Below are 25900 nucleotides of genomic sequence, written 5' to 3'. Positions count from 1 at the left end.
TAAAGTTATTTTAATTTTTTATTATATAATTATCATAATTCTTTATATCAAAATATTTTATATTTATTTTGTATTTTGAAATGGATGTATTTTTTATGTCAAATATAAAAAATTATATTGGTAATATTTCAGGTGGGACGTATGGAGTATTTTGCGTTGAATTTTTAATTTTTTGTGAATCGATAAAATGAATATATTATATAAATATATATATTGAGTTAATATGTATATATTGTACTTTATTTATTAATATTTTATAAGAAATCATACCACCTAAAAAACATTGTTTGTTTGAGAGTTTAGATTTTGGATTTGAGATATGAATAATAACAATTTTGAATTTATATAATTTATGATATAAATATGGATTAATGTAATATTTGAATATAAAATTAATTTTAATATAATATAAAAAATAAAAATAAGTTTTTGATTTTGTATTTTTGATATATTTTATTAATAAATAATAAAATTCAGAGAAAATCCTTTAGAAGAATACACCCATATGAACAAACCACAATATTCTGAAAACAAATATATTATTAATATTCTGAAAAGAAAAAAAATTAAATTATTGTGTATAAGGTGAAAATGAAAAATGAAAAACACAACAAGACTCGCTCAGCTTTTTAGATAATTGATATTTCTGTGTGGTACATGGAACTGTGTTGGTAATATAAAAAATAATATTTTACGTTGAATAATTAATTTTTTATAAATAAATAATATATACTCCCTCAGCTCGGAACAATAGTTTGGATTGGATTTGACACGGGATTTAAAGAATATTGATATTATATTGGTAGTACGTAAAAAATATATGTAAAAACTTTTTTGCCCTTGTAAGTATACTGTGTAAAAAATAGTGGCAATTGTGTAATAATAATAAAAAAGTCAGGGTAATTTTATAGTGATATGATTATTTATGAAAATGAGACTATTATTTTGGGACGAACAAAAATGATAAATATGACTATTGTATTGGAATGGAGGGAATATATAATATTAATGTGTGTATATTTATATTTTTTAAATAATATTTATGGTAATTATTCCATTAAAAAATATAAGTTAACAATAGTATCTTGACAAAATAATAATAATAATAATAATTTATGTAACTTTAAGTCATGACATATCATTAAGATTAAAAAGTCTCAACAACCACAATTAATTTTAATAAAACCCAAATAATAATAATAATAATAATAATAATAATAATAATAATAATGATAATAATAATCAATAGTTAATTTATTATGTCTACAGGTTGATAGTGACAAATCCTACAAGGATTAATACACGTTGGATTGTTCACTTTCATAATATACTATATATTGTTCTCAATAAAAGTATTTAAAAATAATAAAAGAAATATATTGATAATATTTTTTTTATATATATTTTTATAATTAACAATAAAAAATTTAGAATTTTTTAAATACTAATATGATGTTTGCCGAATAGATTTTTTTAAGAGCTTTTAACTTATTGAAATTTTTTTATTTATTTGATCAGTAAACCAACTAATTTAGATATTAGTAAATTAGCATTTTAAAATATTGTTTCGGATTAAAAAAATGGCTTTGTTTACCCTATACACTTTCACTCATTTGACACTATTTATTTTTAAAAAAATATCACATCAAATACTAGCTATTTACTTTTTCCAAATTTCCAAAAACTTCTATCTAAACAAATTTTTGAAACGATGCATATCTCAACGTTTCATATTAACTGTTTTTTTTTAAAAAAAATAAAGGCTAAACTATTTTTTTAGTACCGTAACTGGACCCCTTATCATTTTAGTCCCGTAAGTGGAGCCTGTCGCAAACTAGTTCCATAAGTGAAAGTTTTTCGTTGTTTTAGCCCTCCGGCGCCGGAGACGCCCGCGTGGCTCGCCGGAGGTGACGTGTCAGTCAGGTGTCCCACCAGGTCAGCGACACCTGGCGGACACGTGGATTTATTTTTTTTTTTTCAATTTTTTTTTAAAAAATTAAATCAAATTAAAAAATTAAAAATATATAAATAAAATTAAAAATAAATTAAAAATAAGTTTTAAAAAATAAAAAAAAAATAAAAACAAAATCCACGTGTCCGCCAGGTCAGCGCCATGTGTCGCTGACCTGGCTTACACGTCACCTCCGGCGAGCCACGCGGCCGTCTCCGGCGCCGGAGGACTAAAACAGCGAAAAATTTTCACTTATGGGACTAGTTTGCGACAGGCTCCACTTACGGGACTAAAATGATAAAGGGGTCTAGTTACGGGACTAAAAAAACAGTTTACCCAAAAATAAATTATTCATTATTTGTCTTTAAAACTTAATGCTTTATTTCACACACGTTAATATATATTTTATTACACTATTTGCTAATTATTTGAATTTTTCTAATAATTTATAAATTTAAAATAATTGAAATTATCTTTTATATGTAAATTACTATTTTATTTACAAATTTTTAAATTTATTAAAATAATAAAATATTACTTTTAATAATTTATTTTTATATAATTTATCACAAAATTTTATTAAAAGATAAATATATTTATGTAAAATTATAAGTTTAATAAAAGAATATACAAATTATTTATACTTTTACATTTATATTATTTCTAATGAAAAAATAATAAAAATACATTAATTTTCTTACCGAATATTTTAAAAAATATCAAAAGTAGATATATTTCATAATTTTCAAAACTAATAATAAAAATTCTTAAAAAATCTTACATAACGAAATAATTCAGCTAAATATTTTTAAATAAAAGAAAAAATATCCTTAATTGTTATTTTACATATAAATAATTAATATCAAACAATTACTTTATCAAACATTTTAGCATAAGTAACTAATATATTTAGCTAATCAAACTAGCTAATCGAAATGAAAAATCTACTAAAAGAAAATTTACAATTAATTGTGAAACAATCTCTAAAAAAAAAAAAATATAACTAAAGTATTTAGAATTTGATTTTTTTTTTTTAAAAAAGAAAAATATATTTTAAATTGATACTTTGAATATAAAAATATTTTCATAGTATTTTTGTTTAACATATATTCTCTCCGTTTATTTTTTATACTAAATTTAATAAATATTATATTTTAATAATAATTAGTACTATTTATATATATATATATAATGTTTACTTTATTGTATATTTTAATTTGATGTAAATTTGAAACAGTAGAATATATACTTATTAAAAAATAAATAAATACTTTTGGAGTTCACATATAAAATATATGATAAATTTTAATAATACCACCGGTACTATATACATTTCGTAAAAAATATGTTATATTTAGTTTATTGGATACTTAACATATATTAAAAAAAATGTACAAAATAATAGTACCCCCGTCCAATTAGAAAATATATATTTTTTTATTTTGGGATGTCCAATTACAAAGTAAATATTTCATTAAATACCTCATTTTTTTTTTTCACAAATACCTTTACTTTACATCACATAATTACTTTTATACTAAAAAACAAAGACAAAAATGTCATTTTACTACTTTTAACTACCCACCGCTCCAATAGTAAATACCCTCACATGTGAATAATTTACTCAAAACAAATAAGTTCTCATGGGACCGTTGGATTTTTTTATCGTGAGGTCATGGGTTCAAACTCCCGACGCCTCCATTTAGTGAAAAATTGTTTGTTTCAAACAAATTATTCACGCCTACAAATGTATTTACTTTTTTTTTTTTATAAAATATTTGATCATACATAAGTTTGTATTGAAATTTACTCTAAAAGAGATATATATATATATATTTGTAAATGAATAAAAATAGATACGAAAATACAAACAAATGCACCATACAATCAATTATGAATATATAGTTTGCAAGATATTAGATTTGGCCGAATATTTATTCGGTGCACACTTTCGGATAGCCGCTGCGGATTCTCGTATTAAAAAATTAAAAAATAAAAAATTTATGAATGTATACTATTCTATAGTTTACTTAATAATGTCAATTATTAATTTTTTTCCACGTGTTATACAAAAAAATAATAAATTTCAATCTTAATAATGTTTGTGACATGACACGACTAATATGCAATTATTAGACCAAATTAAGCCATAATATTTCATTTAATTATCCTAATCTTGTAAATGTAATAAAGCTAGTTTATTTATTTAAGTCTAGCTAATTAAATGTCACTTTTGAAATTTGTGTAATTTATTATGCACATTTATACCAAACCTATTTAAAGTACAATAATATTTTATATACAGGACTAATATCCATTGGACAAATAGGTTAAATAGGCAATGATAATAATATTGCTCAAACTTTGGAGCAATTATGGGTTTGTTTTGTATTTTATTTTAATTTGAATTTGTGTAAATAGACGTTGGGTACAAACCCAAGTCCCACATCCAAAATTGTGAAAATTTTTTTACACCTTGTAAGTTTTAAGTGAACTTCGCTAGTACGAGACATTTTGAAGAATATCAAAAAATAAATCTGTACGGACTCAGCCCAAAACGAACAATATCATACTAGTTGAGTTGACCCAATTCCAACAATATATATATAAAAAAAATATACTTTCTCCATCTCGTAAAACCGTGGACATTTGTTAATAGGATATTAAAAAAAAAGGTAACTATACATCTTTAAATTTTTACCCACTATTTTTTCATCACAATTTCTATTTATGACCATCTATTGTTTTTTTACATGCTCTACTTTAATTTAAAAATTATATTAGTAATCCTACAGAATGTAAATTTTACTCTTTATAAAAAATAAAATAAAATAATATTAAAATACTATTTTTTATAATCTTTGAACCAAAAAATTTTGAGCGTACTTTTATAAGATGAATAAGTATTTACTATTTTCTCTAATAAAATATTCATATTAAAATACTATTTAAACTAAAATTAATGTATTTACTATTTTCTCTAATAAAATACTATTTAAACTAAAATTAAAATTAAAATCAAATAAATCCTATGGCTTTGTTTGTCCAATGAAAATTTCTCGGACATAATTTACAATATATATATATATATTCTACACTTTTATAAAAAAGTCAACTTTGTATTTTTTCTAATGTATATATTTTTTATGTTATATATATATATGAGAAATTCAGTTGGCAAAACAAAAATAATATTTTGTGTTCAATTATTAAATTTTTGTGAATGTATAAAATATATTTATTATATATATATTTTGTTAATGTGATTATATTGTAATTTATAATAATATTTATGAAAAAACGTTTTAGACCTGCCCAAGTTTGGTTCAAACCGCCGGTTACCGTTTGTCAGAATTTCAAACTGAAATCGAACATTTCGAATAACGATTTTTGATACGATTTGACAGTTTCGGTTTATAAACGGACGGTTTATATAAATTCATTTTTAATATAGTTTTTTTATTTTTCTAAATTTGAATTTTATTTAACAATAGTTAATTTTATGTTTGATATTATTTATTTATTATATAAAAAAATTATAAATAATAATTAATTATATTGTAATAATATAAAAATAATTAAAATAATAATATTAATAAATAATTAAATTATTTTTTAATTTAATAATATATAAAAATAACTTATAAAATTATTAACGTATATATTAAATAATAAGATAATTTAAATTAAATATAATTATATTTTAAAAAATGTTGAAAATAAATAAAGAAAATAATATTATAGTATTATTATTTTTAATATAATTAATAATTATTTATTTTAATTGATATTAGTATTATTTTATTTATATAAAAATTTAATATTAATATATTAAAATTTTAATTAATACTTTACAAATACTTTACAATTTACACATCTACACTTCAACAGCAGCCGCATGCGTACCGGACACTTTCTTCTCTTTTCTCTTTTTTTTCTCGAACTTCTTTCCTTTTTCCTCCTCCTTCTTCGCCAATTTTGATGGGTCCGTGCTTAGTCTGATGACAGGTGACAAGGGAAATTAAAAAAAAAAAAATGCCGAACAGCCGGTTCAAAGCCGGTTCAAACTGTAAACCGCCAATTCACGGTTTGGGAAAAACTCAAATTGAAACCGAACCGTCCAAACCACGTTTTAGGTACGATTTCGGTTTGAACCGTAACGGCCGGTTTGAAACCGGGGCAAATCTAAATCATTTTATCCAAAAATACTAAATAAACAAATCCGATAGTTTGTTTCATAATTGATCTTATATTTTAAATTTCCTTTTTCTTCTCATCTATTTTCCTAAAAAAAATTTAAGGTAAGATTTACTTGTAATCAATAGATAACTTTTTGGGTATCGGTTTATTTCCTATATATGTACCTAATCTTAATGCTATAAAATCTCATTTTCCTTAGAAAAAAAAAAAAAAAAGAGATTGTCTTTCATGTTAAATTAGGAAACAAAACTATTCCAAATTGGGTATAAAATAACTCCTATAAAATAGGAACAGAAACCCTATTGGTAATTAACTCATGGATTATATGTAGTAGGCTTTGCTCTTCTTTTTCTTAAATGAATTTAATTAATATATAGAATTCAATTTTCTTTAACTAGGCATACATAAACAACTCTACAAAAGTGGCTTAATAGTGTGTATGAATTAGGATTTCATCTGACCAATACGAAAAAAAGACAAAAAAATATTTTTTTACTTCTACTTGATAATTTTTTTACTATGTAGTCACCATGATTTTTTATAAATATATTATTTATCTTTACAAAACAATACATTCAACTTACTATTTAAAAAAAAAAAAAAAAAAAACTAAACAAATAAATAAAAATAAATCTATTATTAATAACACATCTGTCATTTTATTTACTGTATTTTGACTCTAATAGATTGTAATTTTTTTTTTAAAAAAAAGTCATATCAAATATATTTAGTAACGGTGGATTACAATGACAGTTTAGATAATATAAAATTAATGAATGTGTGTAATATTTTACTTTTTTATTAGAAAATGTATTATTATTGTTTTTTTGACAAAAAATATACACCTTAAATTTTCCAAATCTTTTATCGTCAAATAGATCATATTTAATACAAAATATTATATTAATTATTATTTTTTTATTCAAAAAAAATAAAACAAAACAAACTTAAGAACTAAAAAAACAGAAGATATTTTTCAAAGAATAGAATTATTAAAGCTACTATTCTCCAACTGTCTAATTAATTCAGCTGCTGCTTTTAGTAAACAAAAATAATTAACATTCAAAATGGTCCATTAAACATTAAATGAAATTAGTTCTGAGTTCCTAACTCAAATTCACATTTCATGCAGCTGTACACATCTTTTTCATTTATAAATACGAGGGACATTTTTCTATTTATGCATTTCAAATAAGATAAACATTCCCTAAAACAGAAGAAAAAAAAAAAAATTAAATTCAAATGAAAACTAATTAAATAATTATTGATAAAATCAAAATAAAAGATTTTGGCGAAACAAAATAAATGATAATACTTGCAAGATCAAAGTAGACTATAAATAGCATGCTTGGGCAGGTTAGCGCGGTAGTATGACTACGAGTATACATGCAGGTCTACCGAGCATGTATATTTTTTTCCAAGTATCAATTATTTTGAAAATTTACTTTTTAATTAGCGCCCAATAAATTTGTTAAGATGCATAAGTACACTAAAATTTAATTTTGTCGCACCATATTCTAGTTTAGAGGGAAACGTACTCTCAAATATGTCCGTTTGTAATTCAAGAGTTGTTCTCCCGTGCTTTCTCATTCTTGTATTTTTGGAGCTCTTCTTGTGTGCGAACGAACCTACACGAGATCAATTGCAATTTCAATTTAATTATATAGAGTATGTGTTGTTTATTATGTATAAAGTGTGGAGCAAATACCTTAACCGCAAATCAGTTAACTCGTTGATCAACTCCTTTTCCCGGTCATGAGCTATCTCTAGCTACAAAACACAAAATCGACTATTAAAATGATGTAGGCCGAAAAGCTATCATAAATATTGTTAACACAAATAAATAGAAAGATACATAAGAAAGATACATAGAAAAGGGAAAAAGCTGAATTTGCATTTAGAAAGTGGAGTTACAAAGTTCTAAATTCGAATTCAGACGAAAAATAAAATTCCTACCGCTGATTTCTCCATCGTTGAATTTGTTGGCAGACTCCCTAAAGCAGTAAACATAGAAAATGAAGAAATTCGACAATATATATGAACATATTATAGAGATCTGCTATTTTTATAATTAATCGTGGATACCTGAGGAAGTACCAACGGATATCTGCTTCATTACTTTAAGAATATTTTCCTGTAAAGCGAAGGAGAATTAACAGAGGAAGCTGTCAGGGTTCACGAGATTACGAAATAATGAAGAAAATTAGAGAGAGATTGAGTCGAGAACGACTACCCTTTGAGCAATGTTTGCCTGAAGAATAGAATTTAAAGTTGGAAGAATGCAAGTGCTACAAGAATTTGACGGGGTGGAACCAAGACACAATGGTGATGAAACTGCGGAAACTGGAGCAGAAGCGGGAGCTAGAATAGTAGGAACCGGTGCCGAAACTGGAGTCTCAGAAGTCACCTAAATATCCAAAATGTTCTTTCTATCATATAGATGCACATATTGTATTTTCTAAATATTTTTTTGATACCAATGTGTCGACGACTGTGATAATGTTCATGATACACACAAAAAGGATATGCTTAGTCAATATAATGCGCATAAGATGACAATGGATTCAACGGTAACTCTCTGTGCACCAAATGTGTCGAAGGGAATCAATAAGAATATAGTGACAAATAAAATCAAAAAATTATGCTTGAATGACGCGCACATATAGATAATCACGCGAGATTTCACCAACCTGCATGCTATGTGTCTTCGGTATTATTAGAGATGGAATTGTCTGCATGGGACAAAAGAAATTAAATATAAATGTGAAGCAGATTTTCACAAGTCACGAAGAAATGAATATTTATTTACCTTTTCCAGTGCTTCAACGTTTCCTGATGTAACCTTGAACCGTCCTTTTTGTTGAACAACCTGAGTCTTTACTTTCTCATCGACTTCATGGCCATTAACTGTATGATAAATTGAAGTTTGACAAAGAAACTACCAGAAATTAAAGGATTGAGCTCAATACTCCGATTATTAGAGGTTGCTTGCCTGATGGTTTCGACACTTTGTTGTGTACTTCTGCAATACTTGACGCTTTAATAGGGCTACATGATAAATTTTGTAAATGATTTGAAAAACAGTCATTAGATATGAATTTGAAAAAAGATATTTAAGTAAATTTTTGCAGATTATACCTTAGTTAGGATTTAATGTGCCTACTACTGAAAACATAAAAACTATTTTCAAAACCATATTAAATTCAATTATATATATATTTACTTTCATCGGGTTTATCCATTAGGTAAATTATTTTTTAACTATATAGTCATCACGATATTGTATAAGTATATTATTTATATTTACAAAACATTACATTTAATTCACTACTTAAAAAAATTAAACAAATAAATAAGAATAAATCTATTATTAATAATAGATTTATCATTTTATTTACTTGTATTTAGTCTCTATTTAAATAGATTTTTTCTATTGTTAAATTATTAACTAATAGTAATATTTTTGAAAAAACAAAACTTATATCAAATATATTTTTCTATCATGAATGGCGGGTACTGTTTATCTATCATTTTATTTACTTGTTGTTGATGTAATTTTTCAACAAAAATAAAGTAAAATTCAAAGATATAGAAAATATCCTTAAACTTGATTAATTAGTGCCTGAGATTAGGAATCTCTAAACACTGTATGGTACAGAAAATAAACTGGAAAATAAAAGACTGAAATTTAAAGTGGTGATCCCCAAATCTGACTTTGCTTTGTTGAAGTTGATTGAAGATCCCTTGCCAAATGATGATCCAAATCCTTAAATATTCCCTGGGAAACCGTACTGAAAACCGTCACCCGAACGGTTACAACGTCTCCTTCTCAACCGTCTTCCAACCTTTCTTATGCTGACACGTGTCCCCAGCAGACCAAAAATTCCCTATATTTCACTCCTTGAGCCGACCACAGACCTTCCGCTCTTTTGGCCCGACTGCCAATCTACAATAGTATGGGTCCGACCGCCAATCCTCCCGACTTGCGAACCATCTGGCTTGAGGTCTTTCCGCCTTGAGGACTTCCCGACCTGAAAACCTTCCGACTTGAGGTCTTTCCGCCTTGAGGACTTCCCGACCTGAAAACCTTCCGACTTGAGGTCTTTCCGTCTTGAGGACCTCCCGACCTGAAAACCTTCCGACTTGAGGTCTTTCCGTCTTGAGGACTTCCCGACCTGAAAACCTTCCGACTTGAGGTCCTTCCGTCTTGAGGACCTACCGACCTGAGGTCCGTCCGTCCTAATGACTTTCCGTCTTGAAGACCTACCGACCTGAAGACCTTCCGACCTGAGGTCCTTCCGTCTTGAGGACCTACCGACCTGAGGTCCTTCCGTCCTAATGACTTTCCGTCTTAAGGACCTACTGACCTGAAGACCTTCCGACCTGAGGTCTTTCCGTCCTGAGGACCTACCGACCTGAAGTCCTTCCGTCCTGAGGACCTACCGACCTGAGAACCTTCCGTCCTGTATTTTCCTTAGAAATAAATAAATAAATTTATTTTCCTTGATTTCCTCACGGTGTCCTTCAGCCAGTTCAATCAACCCTATTGCCAGGCCCATTCTTCTTTTTTACCTTGGGCTTTTAACCTAATTCTAAATTTCGTACGTAACAACTTGCCCGCCGCCAAGGGACTTTCAAACGCCATTTAACAATCAATGTTTGGAAGTTCATAAATCACTACCCTCTTGAAAAACTCCCTTAGCAACTGCACCAGTTACTGAAACACGCCTGATAAACTTCCATCTTCGCAATACAAGCCTGTGTGAATCACAATCCCAAAACATTCTAACTATGGCGAATCAATACATGCCTGCCCTTCCTTTCGACGGAACCCTTCCAGAAGGTCCATTTTCAGCCTCGAAAGTACTAACTCCGACGATCCGTCCATATTGCACTACTCCTGAAGATTCATATCACGAAAGCTCTGGTTGATGATGCCATTCAGAAAAAGGAGGCAGAATTGCGGGAGCTGAGGAAAGAACAGTCTACCCTGGATAAGCAAATTACCAATGAACAGCATCTGCTTGAGAAGTATACCAAAAATGAGGCTGAATTGGATCAAGAGCTGAAAACCCAAGCCCGATCCCAATTCATCAGAAGATATCAGACGGCTGCCATTACCAGAAGGCTATCCAGGGATGAAAACAAATGGACACAAATAAAAACTGCCCTAGGGGCACTGTTGTAATATTTCCCCCTTTGTAACAACAACTGACTTAGTAATCCATTTTTTTCTTTCTTCTCTCAAAACAAGGATCACCTTTCAATTCCCAACTTTATAGGAAACGAACCAAACTCCTTCTTTAAAAGAACACTGTTTCTCACATTTTAAGAAACATATTCCCAAGCATATTTTAAAAATCAAAACACTGAAAGTGTGAACAAACATGGCGAATGACCGACCTCATGTTCCATCAAGCAACTGGGAGGGTGTTCTTCAACCCTTCTTTGTAGGTAATCACCCTATTGGAGGCCATGCAGAAGACTTGTTATATATACTCAAGCAACTAGACTTCAAATTCCGATTCTCCCAACGAGGTAGAAGAACTATTCATCGCGTCATCCTCCTGATGGAAAAAGTCATTGAGGGGTATGAACCTCTTCATGACATCCTCAGCCGCATCCCTGATCTCCATCATCACATGGAAATGATTGAAAATCATGCAGCAACCATACTTCCAGACCTTGGTTGGGATAACATATTTTCCAATCAACGAAAAGTCTTTTCAAGATTGCGTACCATTGTTGACCGTGAACATCAAGCCCTAACAGACATGCAAGCACGTACCCATCAAGATCTAGATGACATGCAAAGCCAATGGGAAAGGTACCGACCAGACTTGGAAGATCTTATTGAAGAAGAACCAGAGCTAATATCCACTCACTGGGATGAAAAGTCTGATTCAGAGACAGAAAATTTCTCACAACTACACGATGACTAACAGAAATGAACCTTCCAGTAGGTTCGAACCCCCATAAATGGGTTCTGAATAATATGTGGTTTCAGGCAGTTTTGTTATCTGAAAAGGCAGGATAATACCTCTTCAGATATTTAGCATTAATACAATCATGTACTCTTCTACCTTCATGATTTACAATAATGAACGCGCCATTTCCAATATCTTTTTGAACAATGTATGGTCCTTCCCAATTCGGTGACCACTTTCCCAATTGATCGGTTTTCTTATATGTAGGAAGAATGGTCTTCCAGACTAGGTCTCCTTTTTGGAATGTCCTGTGAAGAACTTTCTTTCCATAACTCCTTGCTCTGATTTCACTCTGTTTCACACTTCGATCTATTGCATGGAGACGGTTAACATCCAAATCTTCTAACTGCTGCAACATAATTTGTTGGTATTCCTTTGTAAGATCACTATCAGTAAATTCTGTTCGGCCAGATGACACTCGAATTTCGGCTGGTAAAACAGCATCTTGGCCAAACGTAAGTTGGTAAGGTGAGAACCCTGTGGCCGTATTTCTGGCATTTCTATGTGCCCATAAAGCCTGAGACAATAACAAATGCCACTTTCTTGGGTTCCCTTCAATCATCTTCTTTATAATCCCAATGATAATCTTATTTGCTGCTTCCGCCTGTCCATTGGCTTGGGGATAATATGGTGAAGAATGATGTAACCGAACACCGAATTCTGCCAAGAAATTAGAGAACTTTTCCCCTGTAAAGACCAAGCCTTGGTCGGTTGTTATAGACTGAGGAATACCATATCTGTAAATAATTTGGTTCAAAACGAAGTCTATCACTTCTTTCTGATCCACATTTTTCAAAGCAACTGCTTCCACCCATTTGGTAAAGTAATCAGTCGCGACCAAAATGAAACAGTGATGTTTCGATGAAGCAGGATGTATCTTACCAATAATATCCATAGCCCACGATTTAAAAGGCCATGGTTTTGCCAAGAATTGCAATTCGGTTACTGGCAAATGATTCAAGTTTCCATGTCTCTGACATTCCAGGCAGCCTTTTGCAAATTGTATGCAATCCTCAAAAATCTTAGGCCAGAAAAAACCCAAGCGATGAATGGCCCATCTCATATTGAGACCTGCCCGATGAGCTCCACATATCCCACCATGTACTTCTGTCATCACTTCTAGAGCTTCTTTAGATCCCAAGCATTTCAAAAGTAAACCTTCAAATGATCTCTTGTACAAAATTCCATTTATCAATTGAAAACGTAAAGCCTTCAATCGTGTCGCAATTGAAACACTCGCACCAGGATTCTGTAAATACAGGATAAGCTCTGTTCTCCAATCGGACACTGTTTCGCCATCGGACTTCTGTCCGATAAAAACTTCGTAATCGGGCTCCTGTCCATTATCCTCTTGCCCGACCGTAACCTCGCAGTCGGACTCCTGACCGATATCCTCTTGCCCGACCGCAACTTCGCAGTCGGGGTCCTGTCCGATATCCTCTTGCCCGACCGTAACTTCGCAGTCGGGGTCCTGTCCGATAGTCTCCTGCCCGACCGTAACTTCGCAGATCGGGTCTGTCTTTCCTTCTATGCCCGACTTGACCTCCGACCACATATCCTCCAGAATTCCTTTACATGCCCTTTGAGCCAATTCATCAGCACGTTGGTTTTCTTTCCTCGGAATGAACTCAATTATTACCTCTGAGATTCTTGTCAGTAGCCGACTCACAATGTCCCTATATCTGCGAAGATGAGGGAAATTGCACACATATTGATTGTTTACCTGGTTGACTACTAATTGAGAATCCCCCCTTATGATTACAGACTGGACCTTCCTGGCAATTAAAGCCTCCAAACCCAAAATTAAAGCTTCATATTCTGCCGAATTATGGGTCATGGATTCCAATCGTAGTTGTAAGTTGATCTTTTGACCATCAGGTCCTTGCAAAAAGACCCCTGCCCCCGATTTGTTTCCAGAGGTAGAACCATCAAAGAACATCAACCATGTTCTGGTACTTATATAAGGCACACATCCGACCTGTAGATTATCCAGATATGATGCACAACTAAATGGTCGGACACTATCACAAAGAGAATACCCGACTTGTGAGAATTCTGCCAAGAAGTCGGCTACTGCTTGTCCCTTAATTGCCCTCAGCGGGGAATGTTGAAGATCGAAAGGAGCCAATTTGATGGCCCATTTCATGAGTCTGCCCTTCATAGTAGGTCTCTGTAAAATCAATTTGATGAGATCCACCTTTGATATGACCTCAACTCTTCTGGGCAGCAAATAATGCTCGAGTTTAGTGCAAGCGAAGACCAATGAATAACACATTTTTTCTGGCATAGTGTAATTCAGTTCTGGTCCTGTAAGGGTTTTACTGAGATAGTAAATTGCCCTTTCCTTCCCGTCATCACCATCCTGCGCCAATAAACAACTAACCACTTCATATGTATTTGCCAAATAAAGTTTGAGTGGCCGACCTTGTTTGGGAGGCATCAAGACTGGAGGATGAACCAATGCCTGCTTGATAGCATCTAAAGCCGTTTGTTGGTCGGGACCCCATTCAAAGGCAATTTTTCCAGCTTTCAATAATTTAGTAATGGGTCTGACCTTGCCAGCAGCATTAGAAATGAAACGCCTCAAATAATTCACCTTACCCAACAGACTTTGGATTTCTGTAACCGTCTTGGGTGGCCGACTATCAAGAATGGCTTTAGCCTTATTGGCATCAATTTCAATTCCTCTCTCATGAACTAAGAATCCTAGAAAGCTCCCGGCTGATATTCCAAAAGCACATTTGGTCGGATTCATCTTCAACTTGTACTTCTTCATTCTTTCAAATGCCTCTTCAAGATCTCTCAAATGTTCGTCAAAACTGGCAGATTTAACTATAACATCATCAATATACACTTCCATAGATCTGCCAATTAAATCATGAAAGATTGAATTCATGGCTCTTTGGTAAGTTGCCCCTGCATTCTTTAACCCGAATGGCATGACTGTCCATTCATAAATACCCAAAGCCCCTGGGCATCTGAATGCTGTCTTAGGAATGTCTTCTTCTGCCAAGAATATTTGGTTATAACCTGCATAGCCATCCATCAGACTAAGGATTTTATGCCCTGCTGCTGCATCTATCAGCATGTCGGCCATAGGCATCACGTATTCGTCCTTAGGGGTAGCTAGATTCAAATCCCTGAAGTCGATGCATATCCTTATCTTACCATTTTTCTTGACCACTGGCACAATATTAGCCAGCCACTCCGCATAACGGCAAGGTTGAATGAAACCCACTTTGAGAAGTTTTTGGATTTCTTCCTTGATTTGAGGCATCAGATCTGGACTCATTCGCCTTGGAGGTTGTTTGTAAGGTTTACAACCTTCTTTGATGGGCAATCGATGCTCTATTAGACTTCTTGTCAAACCAGGCATCTCTGAATAATCCCACGCTAAACAATCAATGTTGTTTCTAATAACTTCAAGCATCATTGTTTGTTGCTCTTTAGACAAATAACCACTTAACCTGATCACTTTTGGAACCAATTCGGTTCCTAAATTAAACTCCAATAACGGGTCTTGTGATGAAGCTGTTGGTTCTGTTTTTTCTAATAAGTCGGGCCAACGAAATTGTTCATCTTCTTGGAGGTGAACATCCAGAATCTCTTTATTATTTTCTACTTTATGTAATAACTGCTTTAAATAGAACTTATTAATAAGAGAACTACATACTTCTAAAGTTGTATCTTCCATTACAAACAACTTATACAGAAATGGGTGTGGCTTTATCATGAGCCATACAATAAAGGTGTTCTTTTAATAGAACATCGAGTTCTGGCCAGTGACTTTATAACCCTTGTTTGGGTATTCCCTGGCCATATACAACTGAGACATCGGAGCCAAATGACTAGAATAAAACACTGACTCTTCCACTTGTTCTGTTACGTCGAATGGGTTGTCATTCGCTTCCATTTTAAAGACCTGATTTCCTTCCCAGAACATTAACTGTTGGTGCAAGGTTGATGGCACACATTGAGAGGCATGAATCCAATCTCGTCCCAGCAAAAGAGAGTATGTGGTATCTGCGTCCACAATAAAGAAAACAGTGGAAATTTTCTTTGGTCCGACCTCAATTGTGGCAACCATCATACCTTCAGGCTTGGTCGGCTGCCCTGTAAAACTTGTCATTTCGAATTCCACAGGGGACAGATCATGAATTCCTTTCCCTAGCTTCTTGAGAGTCTTCAATGGCATAACATTAAAGACTGCTCCATTATCCACGAAAACCTTTGTGATTGGTTTCCCACAAATGTGAGCATTAACATACAGGGGTTTCAAATGGGAGTTCGCACCCTCTGGAATAGGAGGAAACACAATTGAAGGTGCTTCCGACTGAGGCTCAGAATCTGTAATCTTTGCCCACTCTGTTTCCTCTAATTCGCCATCTGCCAAGAATGCCCATAAAGGTTCGTCCATAATATCATCTACCAGACTCGCCCACGTCGGTTCATCACTCATCTGGTTAACCTCTGTCATTCGACAAGGGATTCGTGGTCCCAGACGAGATTTAACAGATCTTGAATTTTCCTCTGTAGGCACCACTTCTTCCTTCGTCTCATTTCGAGATTGAACCGTCAAGGATTCAATACGAAATTCTTCCAGAGATGGATTGATGTTGATCCGTTCACAATGTTGGCATCTAAAACCTTTAATTATTTCATGTGCCATTCCCTTACCTTTCCCCTGTCCCGACGAACTTCTTTTGGTATAGTCGGAAGCTCCTAATCCGTCCTTCGGTTGCTTTCCTGACCAGACCCGACTGGACCGACTTATTGGAGACTGAATGGCCGCTCCCTGCTCGTCGGTCGTTTGTTCTGTAAAGACTCTAATGGACTGATCTCCTGTCAAGTGGTCGGCCGCAGTTTGTTCGTCGGTTCTTTGTTGCACTGCAGGAACTCGTTTCCCATACTTTGCAGCATACCTGCGTTTGGCATTGCGAATCTGTGTACGATTCATACCTGGGAAACGAGGATCTATATCAACGGGTAAAGGCTTTTTATTTCGAGCCCACTCGTTCCCGACTGAACCCGTTTTTCTGGTCGGGTGGTCTTTCACTAAAACCTTTTCCTTCACTTCCACGTTAAAAGAACCGTCTGGACGGTCCCATTTTTCAGCGACTGGCCTTTCAACAACCTTGAGTCGTTCTTCCGGTCGGCTGCTGTTTGGCTGATTCCCTTTCTTTTTTCCGGGACTAGTTTGCTCCCCTGTTTGTCCACTATTGACCGAACTTTTCCTTGTTTCCGAACTTGGTTGGATGTCAACCATTGCAGTTGTTAGTTTCGGAAATGGTTGCTGGTCTACACCTAAAGTGATGTATTTGAGCCGACCTGTCTTGATGGCTTTTTGAATTTCCTTCCTAAAATGAGTACACTGACTTGTAGTGTGTGTGAAAGAATTATGCCACTTACAATATGGTCTCCCTTTGATTTCTTCTTTAGTGGCAAGTCTTTGGCCCTTTGGAATACGAATCTGCCCATCAGTCAGTAGGATATCAAAGATTTCATCAGCTTTCGAACTATCAAAGGTCGGTTGCTCCTTTCCTTCAGATCCTGGTACTGGCTTCAATTTAGGACATACATACGGTTTTCCAGAAAGGATTTCGGCTGCCATCTCTTCTGACTGATTAAAATCAAAGTCGCATGTTTCTGTTCCCATACTCGCCATATGTTGGCCTCTATTACGCCTGTTATGCTGCTCTTCCTCTCTGAACAAAGACTCTAGACGTCCTGCCTTGGATGCAAGATTTGCCAAATCCTCAACATCCAGGGCAGTGAGTGCCTTTCTTAAGCGATTATGCATATTCCGGACCACTAAATTGGTCATCTCTTTCTCACTGATTACCGTAGGACATCGTCCCTTCATCAATCGTACCCTTTCTATAAACTGTGAAGCAGTTTCTTCTGGATACTGTCTCAATTCAAGTAAATCAGTTAAAGAAACAACTGGTAAAGGATTAAAGAATCTAGCGTGAAATGCCATTTCCAATCCTTCCCATGTCTGAATTTGTCCAGGAGGTAGACTTACAAACCATGAAAACGCCGTTCTGGTAAGAGACAAACCAAACAGCTGTAACTTATAAAAAGGGTTATTGCCAACCTCTCCTAATTGTGCTGTGAACCGACCAACATGTTCTATGGTGGAAGATCCGTCCTCCCCTGAGAATGCATGAAAGTCGGGTGGTCGAAAATTCCTTGGGAGAGGGTGTTCATGAATGATCCTTTCTGGGAAAGGTCTTTGATATGCAGGGCGGTTAGCCATCTGAGGAGTTAATCCATACTGATCCCTTAATATATGTGCAATCTCATCAGGATCTACATGAAAGCGTTGATGATCAGGAACCTGGAACGGATCCTGCACAGGAATATGAATCGGATCATGTATATATCCTTCAGGCCTGTCCTCCCTTGTATTGTTCGGCTGCGAATTGGTAACCCTTGGTCCCAGTGGAACATTGTTGGGAAAAGTCAAAGGAGTTTTTCCCCGATCCATTCGGTTGGGATTTGTGGCACTTGGGAATGTACTATCCACGAATGATGGCCCTGCGAAATTTGCCTGTGGTCTGGACGGTGACACTCCTGGTGGCGTTTGAGTGGGTTGAAGACTAACCCTTGACAATGCTTGATCTATCATGTTCTGCAACTGACTCTGTTGCTCACGCAACATGTTCGTTTGTTGCTCACGCAACATATTCTGCATAACCAAGGTATGCTGGTTGTTCATTTGTTGAACATAAGACCACCAATCAGTTGGTGGTTGTGGGATGTCCCCGGCATTTGGCACAATGGGTGGTGGAACGGATTCTCCCACCGGTGTCGAAGATGCTTGCGGTTGTGACCCTGCCATATGGACCCTTCCGATGATTCGGCCGGATCTAAGACGTATGAAATTATCGCCGGAATTGGAATGAGCAATTTTGTCTTGCTCCCACTGTGGTCGCCAATTTGTTGATGTAATTTTTCAACAAAAATAAAGTAAAATTCAAAGATATAGAAAATATCCTTAAACTTGATTAATTAGTGCCTGAGATTAGGAATCTCTAAACACTGTATGGTACAGAAAATAAACTGGAAAATAAAAGACTGAAATTTAAAGTGGTGATCCCCAAATCTGACTTTGCTTTGTTGAAGTTGATTGAAGATCCCTTGCCAAATGATGATCCAAATCCTTAAATATTCCCTGGGAAACCGTACTGAAAACCGTCACCCGAACGGTTACAACGTCTCCTTCTCAACCGTCTTCCAACCTTTCTTATGCTGACACGTGTCCCCAGCAGACCAAAAATTCCCTATATTTCACTCCTTGAGCCGACCACAGACCTTCCGCTCTTTTGGCCCGACTGCCAATCTACAATAGTATGGGTCCGACCGCCAATCCTCCCGACTTGCGAACCATCTGGCTTGAGGTCTTTCCGCCTTGAGGACTTCCCGACCTGAAAACCTTCCGACTTGAGGTCTTTCCGCCTTGAGGACTTCCCGACCTGAAAACCTTCCGACTTGAGGTCTTTCCGTCTTGAGGACCTCCCGACCTGAAAACCTTCCGACTTGAGGTCTTTCCGTCTTGAGGACTTCCCGACCTGAAAACCTTCCGACTTGAGGTCCTTCCGTCTTGAGGACCTACCGACCTGAGGTCCGTCCGTCCTAATGACTTTCCGTCTTGAAGACCTACCGACCTGAAGACCTTCCGACCTGAGGTCCTTCCGTCTTGAGGACCTACCGACCTGAGGTCCTTCCGTCCTAATGACTTTCCGTCTTAAGGACCTACTGACCTGAAGACCTTCCGACCTGAGGTCTTTCCGTCCTGAGGACCTACCGACCTGAAGTCCTTCCGTCCTGAGGACCTACCGACCTGAGAACCTTCCGTCCTGTATTTTCCTTAGAAATAAATAAATAAATTTATTTTCCTTGATTTCCTCACGGTGTCCTTCAGCCAGTTCAATCAACCCTATTGCCAGGCCCATTCTTCTTTTTTACCTTGGGCTTTTAACCTAATTCTAAATTTCGTACGTAACACTTGTATTTAGTCTCAATTTATAGATTTTTTTTTTGTTGTTTACATTATTAACTAATACTATTTTTTTTTAAAAAAGAGTCATATCAAATACATTTTTCCCTCGTGAATAGTAATTGTGGAGTATAGAGAATTGTTTATATAATAATGAATGTGTGTAATATTTTTTATATAATAATGAATATGTTTAATGTTTTTTATACAATAATGAATGTGTGTAATGTTTTAATTTTTTTGAATTTTTTTTTTTTGAATTTTTTTTTTATTTTTTTATTTTTGCCAAAACAGAATAATCATAAAATTTCCAAAATGTTAAACTTAAAAGAGTTCTAATATCTCAATTTATCCCAAGGTTCTGCAAAGTTTGTTCATACAAGTAGCATGGTTATAGTAGTTAGAATTGGGTCAGCCATGCAATTCGTATTGCATGGCGAAACTCCTCTACCACTCTATAAATGGAGGCTCCATAAATGTCTTCACTTAATCAAATGAAAATAAATTAAATTGATCAGTTACACCTATGGCCATGGATGCTGCAAATAGGCAGATTATAAGGAGATTTATATCAAATATTTAAATTAATGGTTGTTTGCCTAAGCATCTTATACTTCAAACAAAAGCTTAAACCATTAGTTTCCACGTAAGGTGTTCTTTTTAAAACCAAATGCTGAAGTCCTGAAATGCAATTACTAGATACTCCCATTCTAAAGACTTAATTCATTTTGTATTTTCTATTGACTCTATTTCAAAATCAATTGGTGATAAAAAAAAAAGTCCATCGCCATTATAAATTAGGAGAGTTCCCCAACATATTTCCTATGTGGGAGTGGGTGTGGGAGTGGGAAAGCTATGTGGCTACAAATTAATGAATTTAGCGACAGCGCACACATTTAAGTAATAAAAATAAAATTAAAGAAACATTTACCTAAGGCAAATAATTTAACAAATATTGAAAAAATGCCAAAAAAAAATGCCGTACCTCTGATTAGTGTTTGAGTGAACTCCTGAAAGTCCCCTGTTTAACTCTGACGCAAAATTTTCCACGGAACAATTTCCTGCCTTATATTTACTGCTATGAACCATATGTGTTGTCTGTTGTCCACTGGTTGAAGTAGTAATACTTGCACTATCATTGAGCTTTTCACACTCAGCTCTAAGAGGAAAACAGTTTAATTAGAAGTTTAAATTAGAATGCCCGGTGACGCAAGACCATGAAGGAAAAATAACCGGGAAAAAATTGGGAGCAACGTATGAGAAACTAGATAACAGTTGAATATATTCTCGGCTTTTACTCAAGTAGACAATAATATAATGTCAAAATAATGTACAAGGCAAAATAAAATGGCTATGGAGAGGATTTATAGTATACACATTATCTTACATAGTGTATAAGAAATGTAAAATATGAAGGCATACATGTTACTTGAAGAGTTTACGGATGAGTTAGAAGTTGGAGCATTATCATCCTGTGAAGATCTATGATGTTAGATAAAAAAAAGTAGAAACTGTTAAGTATCTAAATAAAAATGAAGAGTAACTTACAGATAAACCAAATGAACATTGTCTTGCAAAGTATAATTCGCGTTGAATTCGTTTGGTTGGTGTATCTTCATCCTTTTCCACTACAGAATCATCATCCTGGATCTGAAAAGTAAAGTAATAAATATGCATACATGGACATAAATATTTGGATTTAACAAAAAGCCTAAAGAGAGATTAAATACCATTGCAGCTTGAGCCTTCAGATCATCAAGATCAAAATCCCAGTGACTAATCCCACGTTTATATTCATTCTGCGGATATAGTGAAAAAATGAAAGAAAGAATTAGACACTGAAAAAACAAATATTAATATTAATAAAGACATATGACCTATTCTAATATTTGAAAAGTTGAAAATAGGGAAGTATATCAAATCAGATCAATAGCTGCTTTATTATCATTTCAAATCCCTTTTAATAATCATATCATCAAAATAAACAATAAGTAGTATCATCTCCGACCTTGGTATGAAACAAGGTGTGATAAGTATTAGTATGGAGCATGTAACAAAGTTCCTCTGAACAGTGCTTTAATATGATCACATCGTGAAATTAAGGTTACCAAAACAGAGTGCAGGTCAGATTCACCTCATGTACACAAAACATAGTTATGTCAATACTCATTTACGACGTCTTAAAGGATGACATAGGAATTAGCATATGATTTGCAATATTTTATACTTAAATAGAGAAACCAAACCTGAGATATTTCCTCCTTCTCCCCATCTGGTATTTTCTTTTGTGCAAGCATGTCTTGCTCCTTTACCTGTATCAATTTTCATATATATCATAGAGTCATAGTAGAGCTTAATAAAGCGATGAAAATTTTATTAACCATAAAAGACAAACCTTTAATGCCTTAACACGATCTCCAAGACCCGGCAGTCCTTCCAGAAGATGCCTAACAATATAGTCGTTTGATCTGGCTTGCTTAAAAAATGAATGCTTTAGCAATTTGCTTGCAGAAGGCCTTTTTGAAGGTTCTTTTACCAAACAACTCGCAATCATCTGCTTAAAGGACTTGACACACCAAAAAAAAAAAAAGTACAAAACTCATTTTAATCAACCAAATATTTGTTGAATGTCAATACAGTAAACAAGCAAGCGTACCTTTGAAAATTTCTTGTCTCTTTCGTAATCAAGGCTAGGGGGTGCATGTTGCAATGTCATAAGCAATACCTAAATATGAGACATGCTTTCATATATGATTAGATATTAAAGAAGTGGATGATCTTCAATTCAGAAAACAAAGCATATTGATACAGCAGTAAGTACCTTCATTGGAGGATATTTTGAGAATGGAGCATGACCATGTGCAAGCTCTAAGGCAGTTATGCCAAAAGACCAAATATCAGCTCTGGCAAAATTGTTATTCCATTAGATAAGAAAATCATTCAACACTAGTTGTACTAGATATACAACGAATAGAGGGACTGATTAACAAACTTGAAGTCATAACCATGCGATTGCTCCATAACCTCTGGAGCCATCCTACAACCACGAATCGATCAAATCTTGTTAATGTGCATCCAAAATTAAAAATAAAAAAATGTATGTGCTGAACTGAAACATAATGGAAAAGAAACAAGCATATGAAGGTGCTCTAGATTTGTCCCATACCAGCAAGGAGTACCCACAAATGTATTTCTCATCCGTTGCCTATCACCAGAATCAAACAAGTAGGCAGAAACACCAAAATCACCCAACTTGATTCCACCTCGTGAATCGATAAGAATGTTACCAGCCTAAAACAAAAAAGAGAACAAGATGCTCAATATTATGATGATAAAAAAGCATACAGGTGACTATGGACAAGCTCACTGTGGTGATACAAAAGCTCTGCTGTTAGTATGAAAGTATTTGCAAGTGTAATTGTAGTATTAGTTCATTTTGACCAAGATTCTTCCTTGAATTTTATTAGAAAATGGCTCTAGAATATGAGATCACATTTGATAAGTCATGAATATTATCATTTTAGTTTTGGTATATTTAGAACTTTGTTTTTCCAATACTGTGGTAAGAAGATATCTTTGAGATCATTAAAAAGAAACATGTTAATATTTCTGGGAAACTTCTTTCAATGCAAATACAGCTAATGTTCCAAGCAAGAAGAAGTAAATTAGATGTTGCGTACGACATAAAAAGTTTGTCCACTCACTTTGACATCCCGATGAATATGGCCGTGTTCATGAAGATATTCCAATCCCTTCAACACCTCACGAAGAATTGTAGCGATCACAACTTCCTCAAAACCATCTGGATGTGCCACTTTCAGAATATGCAAGCACGAACCGCCAGCCATGTAAGGCATCACAACCCACAAATTATGATCACTAATGAATGAACAGAGTGATTTAAGAACATTGGGATGGTCAACAAGGATCATGGTTTGTGCTTCCCTTGAAATGCTATTCTGCAAATAATATGCAACAACTAGATTAGAAAAGCTTATTGAACCTGTTTTCGGACAGGAAATCAGGAAATGAAACCAAAAGTAGCTCTAAAGCATCGAAACAAGCTCATTCGGTAATTTTTTCATTCTCTCCTACTAACAACTGCTGTAAAATTATAGAGAATTCTACCAGTGTTAAATCGGCAACTAAAGCTTGCATGATCACTAGCCAAATCGAAATAACGAGGCAAGAAATTAAATGTAAAAACAGTATTCTGATGGGAAATCCATATTTAAGTGCCTGAATATTGTTCGTTACATAACACTAAGCAGTCTATCCCCAAGATTCAAGAACGTAAACCTTTAGATATCAAAACAAAATTCAAGTCAAATTCCTAAAAGAATCAGAAAAATCAGACCACATTTACCTGCAAAGAAAGTTGCGCCAAAAATTTAAACCCTACCAGCGTAGTTCGATGATCAATAAAGACTTACCAGATCGCTATTATTGCGTTCAAAGTCGAGAATTTTGATCGCAACGATCTCATTAATGGTATTGCACAATGCACGATAAACCGAAGCACTGACTCCTGTCCCCACCTCTTCATACAGAGTGTAATGCTCTGCTCCAGTCGGATACTTCTTCCTCTCCTTCTCCATCGCAATCAAACCTCAATTTTTCACTTCCCACGCACCAAACTGACAACGTAGATTTCAACACATACACAAAAACACAACCAAATTAATAATGAATAAAAATCTCCACACGGATCCGCAAACAAAAACAGCAAAAAAAAAAATCTCTATGCTCAGGCTTCAATGCATGTGATCCAATATACGAATGCGAATAAATGCAGCCATAGAATTAACAAATAACAAAAATAACTCACGAGCAACGAGCTTGCCTCCACGAGGCTCCAATACATCGAACCAACAACAAAACACTCCGGATCCATAAAAAATCAAAAAGGAGAAATTAAAGAAAAAACAATGCTACGTGAAACTGGTAGAAGGTACCTGAAATCACACGCAGATTCAGTGCACATGAACAATCCAGACCTCCGAATCTGTTCAGCAAAGCGAAATAGGACACGGACGGCGGAATGCTCTCCGGAGTGGAGGCTGTGACAGACTGATCTCTGCAACGCTGATACGGAATAATGTGATTAGCATTATATATATATATATATATATATATATAATTATAGATTTCTTATGGATTTTATTTATTTATTTTATTTTTGTTCTTTTCTTTAATTAAAGGTAGAATTAAAATGGTTTCCAGTATTTTCACGTTAGTTATTCAATATTTTTTTCCTTAAAAAAATAATTCTAATATTTTAATGTTTTATTTAAGATACTACTTTAAGAATTTATTTATTTGCATTTTACTAGTTTGAATGGGTTTATAAATTGAATGGAAGTACTTTTATCATATTTTCATTTATAAAAATATTATTTCTCCATAAAAAATCACTATGTTATTCTATCACAATTTTTCAATTGCAATTTCTAAAAAATAATAATAAATAATACTAAAACATTTTTAAAAGACAATTAAAAACTCAAAAAAAAAAAAAAAAAAAAAAAAAAACTTCAAATATTTATTAAAAAAAGTCAAAAAAGTCAAATATAACTTAAAATAATATATTTTATACTTTTGTATACAATTGTCATGTCACACATAAAAAATCAATTAATCCAGTGGAGTCAATTTGATTTATATCTATACTCCTCCTTTTCATATATATATATATATATATCCGTTTATTTTTCACACGAAATTTTAGAAATATTAATTACATTTTTGCCCAAGTTCTCG

General features: G+C 33.7%; 1 protein-coding gene across 1 annotated transcript; it reads right to left on the bottom strand.

Annotated features, from left to right (window-relative positions):
* Positions 1-5846: 5846 nt before the first annotated feature.
* On the bottom strand, positions 5847-25217 carry LOC127262808 (serine/threonine-protein kinase BLUS1-like). The gene is made up of 22 exons (XM_051291636.1): positions 25096-25217; positions 24574-24777; positions 23845-24099; positions 23307-23431; positions 23133-23177; positions 22962-23043; positions 22797-22865; positions 22536-22706; positions 22387-22452; positions 21871-21939; positions 21689-21790; positions 21563-21612; positions 21126-21299; positions 9144-9199; positions 8961-9058; positions 8842-8883; positions 8385-8558; positions 8237-8285; positions 8108-8145; positions 7860-7921; positions 7690-7779; positions 5847-5949 (listed from the first exon to the last, which is right to left on the bottom strand). The coding sequence occupies exons 2-21, from the start codon at positions 24736-24738 to the stop codon at positions 7713-7715; spliced, it is 1959 nt and encodes a 652-aa protein (XP_051147593.1). The 5' UTR covers positions 24739-24777; positions 25096-25217; the 3' UTR covers positions 5847-5949; positions 7690-7712.
* Positions 25218-25900: the final 683 nt, after the last annotated feature.

Source organism: Andrographis paniculata, unplaced genomic scaffold, assembly GCF_009805555.1.
Source record: "Andrographis paniculata isolate CXL003 unplaced genomic scaffold, ASM980555v1 Contig66END, whole genome shotgun sequence".
Classification (NCBI taxonomy): domain Eukaryota; kingdom Viridiplantae; phylum Streptophyta; class Magnoliopsida; order Lamiales; family Acanthaceae; genus Andrographis; species Andrographis paniculata.
This window is presented reverse-complemented; position numbering and strand designations above follow the sequence as displayed.